General features: G+C 41.5%; 2 protein-coding genes across 2 annotated transcripts in view; one reads left to right on the top strand and one right to left on the bottom strand.

Moving 5' to 3' along the window:
- LOC103272599 (zinc finger protein 829) overlaps nucleotides 1-14,341 on the bottom strand; it is a 310,263-nt gene that overhangs the window by 114,598 nt on the left and 181,324 nt on the right. The window lies entirely within an intron of this gene.
- ZNF568 (zinc finger protein 568) overlaps nucleotides 1-14,341 on the top strand; it is a 102,538-nt gene that overhangs the window by 78,788 nt on the left and 9,409 nt on the right. Inside the window, exons 7-9 of the mRNA XM_021718587.1 lie at nucleotides 3,985-4,031; nucleotides 13,142-13,265; nucleotides 13,579-13,674. Coding sequence (XP_021574262.1) covers nucleotides 3,985-4,031; nucleotides 13,142-13,265; nucleotides 13,579-13,674 — 267 coding nt within the window. The remainder of the gene's footprint in view (nucleotides 1-3,984; nucleotides 4,032-13,141; nucleotides 13,266-13,578; nucleotides 13,675-14,341) is intronic.

The raw sequence follows: 14,341 nt of genomic DNA, 5'->3' as shown, positions 1-14,341 counted from the left end.
AGCCTCAACCTGCAGGGCTCCAGCAATCCTTCCGCCTCAGCCTTCCGAGTAGCCAGAATTACAGGCATGCGCTACCATGCCCAGCTGATTTTTTGATTTATTGTAAAGATGAGATCTTGCCAAGTTGCCCAGGCAGGTCTCGAACCCGCGGGCTCAGGCAATCCACTCACCTCAGCCTCCCAAAGCATAGGATTACAGGCTGAGCCACTGAGCCTAGCTCTCTCCAGTTTCTAAAAGCCACTTGCATTCCTTTGCTCATGGCCCCTTCTTCAACCCCAACCTCTGCTACTGTCGTCACATCTCTCTGACTCTGACCTCCTTGCCTTCCTCTTATAAGGATCTTTATTGGGCCTTCTCAGATAATCCAGGGTAATCTTCCCATCTCAGAAGATCCTTAATTGAAGCACATCTGCAAAGTCTCTTTTGCCATGTAAGATATATTCACAGGTTCTGGGGATTAGGACATCCTGGGGGACGGAGCACTGTTCTGTATACCACAACATCTTATTGGCATCATTTGATATATGAATTTCTTTTTTCTCCTTTGTTTATGCAGTGCACTTTGTCATTAGATTTCATAAAGTTCTTCTAACATTAGGAAATCCTTCAGTATAACATATAAATTTTATGCACTATTGAAATCAGCTTTTTATTTAGAATTTTTGCATCTAAAACCACAAATGAAATTGATTAATACTTTCCTTTTGGGTTTTATGCTAGTTAGACAAAAATTCATTAGAGACCATAAATAAATTGGATATAAATAAATTGAATAATCAATAATCATTATTAGTTAAAATATTAACTAGAACTCAGCTGTAACCATCCGGATATGGTACTTTTTAAATTATACCTATTTTTAAATATCTCAAAATAAAATATTTGACTGTGGTTATTATTCTGTCCAGGTTCTACTTCTACTTCTTGGTAGAAATTAATAATTTAAACTTTTCTAGAAAATCTACAGTTTCCTCTGCCATGGTTATAGAGTTGCACCTAATAGCCTCAAAATTATTTCAAACTCTGTCTATGGCTTAACCTTTCTCATTTTCTAATGTTTATGTTTTTATTTTGCTATGGTTTATCATTCTTGTGCTTCATTTATCCTATAGAACTAAATTGTGAATTTTAAAAATTTAGCCCACTATTTGGTTTTCTAGTTTTTGAACTAGAAATATGTATTCACTTTATATTTAATAAAATATAATAAGTAATTTTCACAAGAAGGAAATTGTAATGGCCAAAATATAAGAGAATATATCTTAAAATAGTCACTCACAATTGCACATTCAGGAAATTAACTACTGTTAACAATTGTTAGTGTTATTAAATGTACAGATATTATTGCCCAGTGCCTTTCTTTCTGTGTTGGTTTATAAAAATTTTAAAAACAGTATGACATGGCATATGGAATTTAGTAATGTTTTTCCCACCTAAAGTATGTCTCTAATATATTTCTGTCATTAAATATCCTTCTGCAACTTAATCCTAAAATAATGACGTTGCATCTCACTACGTTGGTATTCCATTATTTCCACTCTGGACCCTGTTCCTCTTCAACCGCCTTCAGCCCTTTCCACTGCCATCCACCCCCCCACCCCCCTTCTGCCACATCCCCTACTCGCTAGGCCAGGTCATTTCCCAGAGGCCTCCAGGGTAGGCCCAGCCTCTATCAAGGCAGAGTGGCCTGGCGTGAGTGGTGCTTCCAAGTCTGGAGGAGTGGCTGCACATCGCCTTGCTCCAGACTGCAGAATGCACTTCCCAGCAGCTTCCTGGACTGGGGAATGCATTTTCCCAGCCCAAACTTGGGCGCCAGGCCTGGTTGGAATTGTGCCTCCAAGGGCTGAACTGCCCAGGTCAGGGAAGACTCCTAATTCGTGGCGTGGCAGGAAGTCAGCCTCTCCGGATCCTACACTTTCTTGTGGAGCAAACCTTGTCTGCTCCCCGGCTTTTAACTATAGTTCTTAGAGGCCTCTGGGCACACGGGCACACCACAGCAACAACACCACCCTCTCCCTCCTCCTACCCTCACACTCCCCCACAAGTCAGGGGCGAGTACTGCCGCAGCCAGGTTCACTTCAAGGACTCTGGAAGCCCCGGCGGGCCCGCCCCTTCCCGGGTTTGGAGGCTGCATTTCTCAGTCGCCTCCACGACCCCCAACCTTTTTCTTCCGCTCACCGGCCATCTTTTGCGGCCTTGGCCCGTGGGTTCGCCCAGGTCCCGGAAGGATGCTCAGGCGTGGCCGGGCGGTCTGGCCTGGGCTTCTTTTAATCCGTGGGCGGAAAGATGGTAGGGCCGATTCGGGCCCGGGAGGAGCCCTCCGGACCCCGCCTCCGGGCTGCGCTGCCAGAGGCCCCCGCGTCCTGTCCACTAGCGGCCCGTGGCGAGCTGGCAGGAGTTCGAACGCAGAGGCGGGCCGTTCGGGGCAGCCTAGCGAACGGGTTTGTGACGGACTCGATCACACCGGAAAGCGCGGCGCCGAAGACGTGGCCAGCGAGGCGCCCCGGCGCGCGGCTGCGGTCGCTCTGCGGTTTGGAGAACAGGCGGCTCCGGGCGACGTCGGGGCCGGGCGATCGGGAGGGCCGTGCGGTGCCGCCGCCGCGCGCTCGGCGTGGAGGGGCGTTTCGAGGCCGCCCGGAAGAGGGCGTGTCCCGCGCTTGCGTGGAGTCGCGGTTCGAGGCTGGCGCCGGAGCTGGCGACCGAGGGCATCGCAGCGGTGTGGCCTTTTGCCTGGACGGATTGTGCGCTTGGCGTCAGAGGCTGCCGCTGGGCAGCGTGTGCACCCGCGGGGCCGTGCTGGGTGCCCGCTCTGAAGGGGGCTCCGAGGGGCCGTGCGTGCGTGCGTGCGTGCGTGCGTGCGTGCGTGTGCGTGTGCGTGTAAGCCCAATGTGGCTGCGTCGTCGATGCCTTTGTGGCTCCCATTGTGCCTTCCAGCCCTGCCCTAAGCGACACTGCCGCAGCCACGCAGAGCGAATGGTCTCCCCCCGGGCCCATCTCTGGGTGTGTGTGGGGGTTGGAGGTGGTTCTAGAGTTGGGAACTGGGCAACCCGTACTATTTCCACTTCTCTGTTCTTTCACCCTGTAGCTCCAGGGGATCTGGGCCTAGAGAGGTGCCCCAGCCTGAAGGCCAAGAATGTGACACCCTGACAGATGGGTCCACTTAGGCTGTGTCTTGGAGCCACCGACTTTGGGGCTCGGTGTAAAATGCTGGGCCTGAGAGTTCACCAAGTCAGATTCTTATGAAGGAAGGAGGTTAAGGTCTGAGAGGCTCTCCCAAGACTCCTGTCTGGGCCCCCAGGGTTGTCTGAAAGTGGGTGGTGGGGTTATAGCAGGCATGTTTAACCTGTTGCTGCAGACTGCAGGCAGCCCAGCACAGCTAGTAATGCAGCCCCACAAAATCTTTTAGCATGTTATTTAGCATTTATTTTCTTCATGACCCCATGCGTAGTTCCATTTTTTAAGTTCATAATCACGCCTCATTCATGACATCGCTTTTTGGCAGCACATTTGTGAGTGACTTTTAAATTATGAAGCACATGGAGAGCAAAATTCAAACAAACATTTTTGATGAGCACCTTGAGAACTAAGAACTGTGACCACTTCCATGGAACCAGACATTGATAGATTGATTTTACAAAAACAAGGTCAAATTCCCCACTAGTTGCATATTGTTCTCATTTTTCTAAAGTTTATAATAAAAAATATTTTTTAAGTCTTATTATGTATATATACTAATTATATAATTTATGTGTGGCACAAGACAATTCCTCTTTACTTGATGCTACCCTGGGAAGCTAAAAGGTCACTCGATGCGGCCCAGGGAAACCAAAAGATTAGACACCTTTGGGTTACAGACTTCTTTGACCTCCCTCATAGTGCCTGGGGGGGGCAGGGGTTTGTTCTGAATTGGTCTCCTCTTGGTTTCAGGAAGGGACTGTTGTCCTATGATTTCTTAACCCTTTTCCATCTGTTTCTTTCTCTAAGAATCCAGAAGAGGAGAGAACTGTTGTGCATCTAAAGTCACAGTGGAGGTAAGTTTTGCCATTTCTTTCTTCTTGATTTTGAGGACACTATCGTATTTCAGTAATTTAGCCAAAAGATTTACATTAGAGATTTGGAGAAAGAGGAAGAGAGAAGGAAACTGCATTTATGGAGCAGTTTTCCTAAAGCAGCTCCAGTGCTATCACTTAAACACTTTGTCTCATCTGATGGAGAATTTCCCTTTCCCTGGATTTTGATCATTTTCGGAACAGTCTTGACAGTGACATGCCTTTGTGATTTGGCAAGCAAGTTGAAGAAAGAGTAAGGTCCTTCTTTCCTACGAATTTCTTTGTTGTACCTCTAGGATCACTTGCAATTTCTTCCAGCCAGGAATGGCTGCCTGCCCACTTCATCTCCAGATATTCCCCAAGACGGAAATAACCGGAATGCCCTCTTTCTAGTAAATAGAGTGATATAGGATTCTTGCAAATATTTCAAAACTTGAGAAAGTTATTAAGAAAGTGAAAGTCCCAGTGGTCCTACCATCCAGATAGTCACTATTAATATTTTCAAATTATTTTGTCTGCTCATATATGTGGGTGTGCGATTTTGTTTTCATAGTGAGTTCATACACCTAATGGAAGTGACTAACTCATTGAGCATGCGCCTTGAGCTACTTATATATAGTTGGAAGTTCTTTACATATGTGATCTTGTTTAATCCATATAACAACACTATGAAACAAATATAACTATATTTCATTAAATCTGTGATACACTTTTTCCCCACATTTCAACCTGTCTGAAACCAGCATGGGCTTTACCAGTTGCTGGCAAGTTATAGTTTTATTGATGGCATTTTTTTTTTCTTTCTCGGTATATAAAGTATTAGTGGCTTTATAATCACTGACATCTCAGATTCAATGAAATAGGATAATAGTTTACATTGACAAATGGAGAGATAGATTTGATTAAATCAAGTCACTTGCCCCAAAGTTACACAGTTTAAAATGGGAGAGTTGAGATTTCTAAATTGTCCACTGACTTTCTTTGCCCACACATCAAAGAATGCTATATTTTTTGGTCTATTTTCAACAGTTTATACATTAAGCATATTTCCTCTTTGTCATTTATAAGTTATTTTAGAAATATTTTTTCAGTGTATTTTGTGCATGTTTTTAGACTCACTTAGTTTTCAAAAATGCATTCACATAAATCAATTATCTGACCAGATAATGCTAGCTATAAAATTCCTAATTTGGAGTGTTTATTTTTTTTTTCTAGTGACTTTGGAGTAATCAATTTTAAAGAATGGCATTGTGTTTGTAAAATGTGAAATTCAGGGTTGTTTTCTGGATGTGTTTGGGTGTGGCATTTCCTTCATTAATTCTGGCAATCAGCTCTCAAGGATTCCTTTCACTATAAAGACTAAAGAAATATTTTTTCTGTTCTAAGTTAATCTCTTTCTTTGTTTCTGACTTTTCTTCAGAATTCTGTGAGAATTTGTTGTCTTCCCATCCCCATTAAGCCAGAACCTTCCTAAGATTGTCAGAAGTGGACCATACCCTTCCCATCCATTCCCTGCATACTTTGGTGGGTCGAGAGCTTCAGGTCCTCCCTCTTCCCCTTCAATCCTTAACTGCCCATTTTTCCTTCACTTTTCTCCTTTCCTCAAAGTATTGATTGCCATTTTTGTCCCTGTAAATGGGACGTTATACATTGTAACAAAGAGTAGAAACTTATCCCATTTCTGCCATCTACTAGCTCGGTGACCATGGGCTTCCTCATAGCTTTCTCTGAAAAATGTGGTCTTAGAAAGTTTGGGAACTGTGTTGATAATGGAAAGTCACCTGAATGTACACTTACACTGGCAAACGTTTACACTGGCAAACGGTTCCCCAGCTTCTACCTCCTGGTCTCTCCAACATCTAGTGAAGTGCCCAGTCTCATGGCTTCTTTTCCTTTCCTGCTCTGTGAGCTTTTGCCCTCTGGCCTCGCTTCATTGTCTTGTGTAAGGACAAACCTTGTGGGAGTAGATAGTGCACTAACCACTTAATTGCCTCTACTTTTACTCCTTGCCAATTAAATAGTCCAATCATGTCACTTCCTTTGTTTTGTTCAGTAAATCCCCTTTACTTTCAGGGTAAAGCTAAAACTCTTTCACATTCATTGCATATTTACTAAAAAGCACTGTGTTTACTAGCAAACACAGTGGTGTTTGCTAGAATATAGAGGAGCAAGCCTAGTATTAAAGTGGTAAGGATGATGTGTCTAGTCCTGACAGAGATAACTGTAATTCAAAACATTTCTGTCCTGATCCCTTTGGAGTTCTCAAACATTACTTCTCTGTGCAGTACTTCTCTCCTAGAACTCCCCATCAGTTACCCCAGTAAACTTTCTTCTCCTCAGACACACAGGATGCAATTAGTCTCCCTTCTTACCCCCAACTTCTCCTGTTCACTCTACTTGGAATGCTGTTCAGTCTGTTTCCTGCTTGTTGGAATTCCATTCCTTTTTGAAGGCCCAATTAATCTTCTGCATGTTACATGAATCTTTCCACATATCACACAAGCCAAGTAAGTCACTGTTTCCTCATTTCCTGTAGCAAGAGTCTTCTTTTAATTGGAGCCAACTCATTCTTCTTAAAAACCTCTCAGTTAAGTCTTTTCACCTGTGAGAACAAGACTGTGTCTCATTATCTGATCCTTCTTTTCGGCCTTGTCTCTGTTTCCTCTGTTACTCTACTCTGGTCATGTTAAACTACTATCAGTTCCCAGAATGTACAGTGCTATCTCTTGCCTTTATTGCACATGAAACACAAGAAGGGCACTTATCCCTCACAAAGCCTTTCTCTGGGTTTTACTGGACTCAGCACAAGAACCAGCATCTATGAAGTCTGCACCAGTCTCCTGGTTATGCCTGGTGACTTTGAGTGACTGCAGTCCCAATTGCTTCATCTGTTATAATCCTTATCACACTGTATTGTAACTGTTGTTTTAAAACTGCTTTCATTGGCTGGGTACAGTGGCGCACACCTGTAATCCCAGCATTTGGGGAGCTCAAGGTGGGAGAATTGCTTGAACCTAGGAATTCAAGACCACCCTAGACAATATAGCAAGACCTTGTCTCTACAAAAAAAATTTTGTTTTTGCCCCTCCCTCCCCAAAATTTTTTTTAAACATATTTTTTATTTTAAAATTGTGGGGTACAGTTAAGGGTTAGGTATACAAATATGCATCGTTCAGGCATCCTTGTTGGTTAAAAAAAATTTTTTTTTAAGCCAAGTGTGGTGGTCCACACCTGTAGGAGGCTGAAACAGAAGAATCACGTGAACCCAGGCTGTGGAGGCTGCAGTGAGGCATGTTCATGCCACTGCACTCTAGTCTGGACAACAGAGACTCCAACCCAAAAAAAAAAAAAGTGTTATGTCTAGACTAGGAGGTCCAGGCTATGGTGAATGGTTGGTAATTTATTTATGCATATGTGTATGTATATGTAACATAGATTTATTATTTATTAGGTATGCACACAAGTTATTCTTTTCTAACTTACTTTTGTCTTTCTGAATATTTATGTTTTGGATGTGTCTCTTGTATGCATTGTATAGCTGAGCTTTGGTTTTTGACAACTTTGCACTTTGTTTTTAACAAGCTCACTTACTAGTATATTATGCGCTATTTTCTTTGTTCACCATTTTTTTCTTACATCTCAAGCCCTCCATTTGGGATCACTTTTCTTGATCTGAAAGTAAATAGCTTAGTGAATTTGTTTCTGGTTTTGGTTTTTGCCCTCATTTGTGAGAGAAAATTTACTCAGCACACTGAAATATTTTGCTATCTCCTGGTTTACATTTTTGTCACTAATAGTCATTTCTCCATCAGACTTTTTTTTTGTAATCTATCTTTAATCTCAAATTGCTTTAATGTATTCTCTTTGTCCTTAGTGCTCTGAAATGTTGGTATGATTGCCTAGGCATGGATTTAATTTTATTTATTCTGTTTGAGCCTCATCGTGTTTCCTGAATCTGAACAATGCATTTCCCAATTTTGAAAATTTCTTAGCCATTATGCATTCAAATACTGCCTTTTTCTCAATTATTTTCCCTTTTTCCTTCTAGAACTCCAGTTATATATCTGTTCAGGCATCTCACTTTATCTTCTTAACTTCTGTTCTTTCTCTCATTTGTCTTTTTTTATTGCATTTTGCATAATCTCTTTATATCTTTTAGCCCAGTATTTTTTCTCTTCAGAGATATTCTAACCATTGTATAGATATGTTTTTTGTTCTACAAGTTTTGATTTCTTTTTTAAAATCTACCTCATTTTTGTGAAGTTTTATTTTTTATTACCTCCTTTTTAAAAACCTGCAGTATGCCTGTTGTATGTTCTTTGGCTTTATCTATGTAATACATGAATCTTTTGTAGGTGTGATTTCTCCTCTCTCCAATATTTTATCATGGACGTTTTCAAATATAAATGAAAAGTTGAAACAATTGCATGTCTGATTTTCCTGACTGCTCATAACGTAATTACACTGTTGAACCCAGAACTCTAATCAGAGAGAGAGAGAGAGAGAGAGACCACAAAGAGCCAGCTCCGCTGCAAACACATGAGGGTCTTTATTCAGGCTCGAGTCTGGGCTCACGCATGAAGCTGGTAGAGGCTTCATGAACCAGAGCGTTGATCCAGTATGGCAAGCAGTTTTTATGCACAATTACAGAGGGAGGGGAAAGAACTTTAAACTTGATTTTACATGATTGGATAATTTCTCCTAATGGGTACTGGAACACTTGGTATTGGTAGGTACCTTTCGTGGGCTGTAACCTGACTGCCCGTGATTGACAGAAACCCACTTAACGGGCAGAGTGGAATGTCAGATAAGTTAGATTCACTGCGTATAAAGTAACCTGAGCAACCTGGAGGTTACATTAGCCATTAAGTTTGCTGACTCACCCCGAGGAATGCTTAGGGAAGCTTGTTTGCTTAATATTTACATAACATAACATGGTCATTATGGGACAACAAAAGCCAAACTTAACAAAGTTTTAAATATGAATGCTGCAAACACATACAGTGAATGTGGGGTAGAAATTCATATAGTACTAGTTCTGGGAATTTATAAAATATCACAAATGTCTTATAGCAAGGCGGTTTTTGTAAAGGTCTTTGATTCCTTCAAGTTTACATAGCCACTGCGTGTAAATTAACACTGGCATGGAGGCCAGTGATTTAAATCAACATAAAGCCCACCTAGAGAGCAGCTAGCGCCTCAGAGTCTACTGCGATAGCAAAGGAATGTCTGAAAGGAGCTTATCACTTTAACATTTACATCCCGTTGTAAAAGCAGAAGTCAGCATGGCAATTGGGACTGACGATGCTTAACCCAAGAGTTCTAAATACAAACACTACTTAAGCCATTATAACTACACAATCAGTCACTACCCGGCATCTGACATATGCCTAATTCTACGGGGTCTGAGGTAGGATTTAAAGTACTAAGATTTCATAAAGTATAATGAACATGAGGTAGGAATACACAAAATATATAGTAAACATGAGGTAGGGATATATGAAATATAGTGAACTAAACACTACTTTTACAGCAAGTATGGCTTTTTAAGTTGCTTGGTTTCTTGGGTCTCTCAATAGCATGCTCTTAACCTAAGTCTATTACTGTCCTCTCAACACCACTTTGTGTGTTTCATTTTTGTTTTTTTAATTTAATTTTTTTATTCTGGCAAAATTCACATAGCATCCATTTAACTATTTTAAAGTGTATGGTTAGTGATATTTAGTGCATTTGCAATGTTGTGCTGTTTTATTTTGATGCATAAGTCATTTTCCTTGGAATTCTACCCATGAATTTCTGAGGCCTAATTAAAGGTTGTTGATCTAGGGCAGATCTCTGTTTGCTTCTATCAGAAGCACTGGAAAGTCAGAACTACCTTAAAGTAAACACAGAGATGGCAACTTTTTTAAGTCCACCTTAGTATTGTGAATATAAGCTGCAGACCTGTGTGAGGTCTAGCTTGTATTTACAGTTCCTTGGGGAAGAATGTTTTCCTTCCATCAGCTGCCAATGTTCAAGTCAGGCAGTTTTCCCTATTCTCAGGACGTGGTCCTAAAGGTCCCAAGTCTTTGTAGTGTGGAGCCTATAAGACTGACATTGTGGCCAGCTGTTGGTTTGGTCGCCTCTCTCCCTGATCCTTAAGATCATGAATGTGAAAGCTTACTATCATCTGGCTCAGCAGACATTCCCTGAGCAAAATACACTTCAGTGAGCACTGCATTATCGACAGTAAAATTAGAGGAGATAAAGAGAATATCAGGCAAGAAAACCACGAGAGATCTCAGTTTAGAACCAGGATGTATTGGCCACAAGGACTCTGGGAACCATGGTTTTGGTACTGACAGCCTCAGTTCTGGATTGTGGGAACAGTGCCCAGGAAGTGGCTGATGAATGGAGTTTAGCGGGCTTACGGGAGGCCAGTAGGTTGTAGACACCTGTCTCTCGAACTGGACCTGCCCAGTATCATCCTGTATTCCTGGGCCTAAGAGTTCTTGTAGGTCTTTGGGATGCCTCAGTGGCTGAGGGTCTAGGTGTCTTCCAAGGGGTAGAAAAAGAGTCTATCCAGGGCAGATCAGAGCAGCTCCTCACAGTAGGCAAGTTGTTTTTTTTTAATCTATTCTGCTAAAATTGGACTTCTTAGGGCTCAAGGAAGTCAAAGGTTTGCTCATTTTTTCTCACATCTCTCAGAGAGAAACATTGTGTGTGTGTGTGTGTGTGTGTGTGTGTGTTGGGATGCCAAAAGCAGGAATGGGAGGGCTGGGGGGTGGAGGAATTCACTCACTCCTTTGGGGACTCCGAGGTCCGTCTGGTGACTCGAGGCTACTTTTTCTTCCTTTTGCTTTCTCAGGCTTCTCTAGGAAAAAGCCAGGATTACAGTCATAAAAGCCATTATCTACATAAGTTTGTATTTCTCATCTCCTTCATTGGATACATTCTTTTTTAATTTCTTTCTTTTTTTTTTTTTTTAGTTGACACATTGTAATTGTACATATTTATGGATACAGTGTGATTTTTCAACACTATTAGGTCTGGGGAAATGGTTAGTCAGTGGGTCAGTGTGCTAAGCCAGTGCTATGGGTAAGATGCAAAGAATTGCTCATCAATTAGATTGGGAAATAAAGTTATTTAGAAAGTAGGCTAGAGAGAGAAAGACAGAGGAGATCCACCTCCCCAGACTGGGGAGGAGGCCAGAACTTAAAGAGAAGCATGGTCTCCACTGCTTGAAGTTGAATGCTTTCTAAGCCTTTCCTCTGATGGAGGCCGGTCATTAAGGGGATTAGGTAGTGGTCTGTTTTAAGTCATCATGAAGGTGCAGGTGAGCACAGGTACTGACTCTATGGTGATGGGTGACAGGCGGATGGATGGGTTAGTCACACAACTGTTACCATGATGACAGGGTCTGTTGGTGTCATGTAGATCACAAAGGGCTGATCACAATAGATTAGGTCATCCTGGTTCCTTATGACTGAAAGATAAATACTTGAAATAGAAAAGTAACCAGTGCAAAACAGGCTTGGGGGCAGTTGTAAGATTATCAATAGCTACCTTTGGAAAACCAGTTCGGTCCTTGGCTAATGATTAGAAGGTAAATTAAAGTAAACTGCTAAAAAAAAAAAGCATGACAGAATCAGGCAGTGTTAAAATGACTGCTCTTTGGCTAAATTGAATCCATTTGGTCTTTTGTCCTTTCAAATACACATCTATGTTGTATAATGATTCAGTCAGGGTAGTTAGTGTATTCATTACCTCATACATTTATCATTTTTTTGTTAGAACATTCAAAGCCTCTCTCCCTCTAGCTATTTTGTAATACACAATATTTTACTGTTAACCATGGTCACCCTTACTGTGCAGAACACCAGAATTTATTCCTCTTATCTAATTATAACTTAGTGCCTGTTGTCCAACTCACTCACCTCTGGTAACCACTATGCTGCTTGGTGTTTCTGAATGCATTATTTTTGTTTTGGAAGATTTGACAGCAGATTTATTTTTCCTGAAACTTCCTGCTTCCCCAACTCTCTCTGGGAACTTACTCCCGTTCTTCCTATTCTAGTCAATAATACTGTTTTGGCTGCTGTCCCTAAAATTTCCCTCTCTTCTCCAAAAAGTGTTTAAGTATTCATCAGCAAACCACTTAGCATTTCTTAAGTGGGTATCCTTCTGCCAAGAGTACTGATGGAATAGGAAAACTGACCCTTGCTGGAAATTTTTAGACTTCCCCTCTTAATTTATGAAGTGGAAGCAAGTGGTTAAGTGGAATAATCGCATGTTGCAAACTTGGGTTTTCCAATGCGATAAAAAGGGAATGTATATTGTTTTGTTGCTGTGTCAGTATCTACCAATATCTCTAGCTCTCTGGAGATATGGAATGTTCCCAAGGAGTCTTTGCCAAATGGATGCTAATAAGTGGGCCCATTTGGACTTGTGTACTGTGTGCACACCTTGAGTCACATTGTTGGTCTGGATCTTTATTCATCAGTTCTGGTAGCTCAGGAACAAGGAAAGTATAGTTAGGGACACTTTGTGGTAAGAGGAACAATTTAGCCAGCCGTTGAAAAATTATGTCTCATAACTGCAAAAGAACCTTAGGGAACTTTTTCAACCTAGTGTGCAAAATAAGAACATTGAATACATAAGATGAGGTATCATGCAGCCAGTAAAAATGAAATGTATTTTAAAATTTGTGGTAACATGGAAAAGTGATTAGGATTTAATTTCTTGAATGAGAGAATGAGAAGGAGGCAATGAGAAGTGTTGTGTGCTGAACATGGGGTGTGTTATGTATTTGCATGCACAGTTTCATTTAATTGGGAAATACCACATATCTTGATTTTGTTTATTCCCAGACCTGAGTGTATAATGAAAGTGCCCAGAGAGAACATCTGCAGCAGTAACCATGTTCAGGAACTATGTGGGCATTGACACTGATCACCCTTGTTTCTACACTGACCCAACCCCATTGAAGGGTCTAGCACAACGTTTTTTCCCAGTTAAACTTCTCTACTGAATTGCTTTTTCCTTTTCTTTTATACTGTCCTAAATATTTTATCTAGTAATTTCACAAATAGTATATTTATTTGTGGTTTCAGGGCTTGAAGTTCAAAGATGTGGTCATCTACTTCTCTCAAAAGGAGTGGGAATGTTTGCTTTCTACTCAGAAGGATTTATACCGAGATGTTATGTTGGAAAATTACAACAACCTGATCTCACTGGGTAAGTTTTTCTACCCTGTCACCCCAAAATTCAGAATTGACCTTATGGAATCCGTATGTTCTTTGTTTTGAGTTTTTTATACGTGCTTTCAAGTAATTAGCTGAATTAATGATTTTTACTCACCAAAAAATGGTTTGTCTCTTCTGAAGTTGGAAATAGACTGTTCCATCGGGCATATTTATCTTCCCTATTCCTTTGACCTTCACTCCTTCTTCTGACCCTTAATATAATTGGTCCTCTTTCTTGATCGTTATGGACTGATTTTAATTCTGACACCCACAACCAAACCTTGTTCCTTTTATTCCTTGAGCAGGGCTTTCTGATACTAAGCCAAATGTGATCTCCTTATTGGAGCAAGAGAAAGCGCCCTGGATGGTTAAGAGGAAAGACACAAAAGAATTGTGTCCAGGTGAGTACGATGAATCATTCTGGGTAGGCCTTAACAGGTAGCCACTTAGCAGGCCTGTGAGAAGGCAAAACTTATGAGATGTTGATAGGAAAGCTTTCTAAAAACACCTGAAATCTGGTGAAGAGAGTAAGGATATTTCAACACAAGGCCCCACATTTTTACATTTACCACTCTCATGGTCCCCTTCTATTATATTTCCATTCGAGAGGAAATGTCCTCTGTCTTGCCCTGTAACAACCATTGTACTTACACTTTGAGTCCAATTTTGTCCTGATTTAAAGCAGCTTTATTGAGATACAATTCATATATTATAAAATTCATCCATGTAAATTTTATAGTTCAGTGATTTTTTTTTTTTAGTGTATTCATAGAGTCATGCAACCATCACAACAGTCTAATTGTACCACATTTTCATCACCTCAAAATGAAACCCAGCCAGGCTCAGTGGCTCAGCCTGTAATCCTGCACCTTGGGAGGCTGAGGTGAGTAGATTGCCTGAGCCCGCGGGTTCAAGACCCGCCTGGGCAACTTGGTGAGACCTCATCTCTACAATAAATAAAAAAAAATTAGCTGGGCGTGGCAGCGCACGGCTGTAATTCTGGCTACTCGGAAGGCTGAGGCAGAAGGATCGCCGGAGCCCAGCAGGTCGAGGCTGCGGTGGCCGGGA

Source organism: Carlito syrichta, unplaced genomic scaffold (genome assembly GCF_000164805.1).
Source record: "Carlito syrichta isolate Samal-C Ts95f unplaced genomic scaffold, Tarsius_syrichta-2.0.1 Scaffold312887, whole genome shotgun sequence".
Lineage (NCBI taxonomy): Eukaryota > Metazoa > Chordata > Mammalia > Primates > Tarsiidae > Carlito > Carlito syrichta.
Note: the sequence above shows the minus strand (reverse complement) of the source record. Positions and strands in the feature narration are given on the sequence as shown.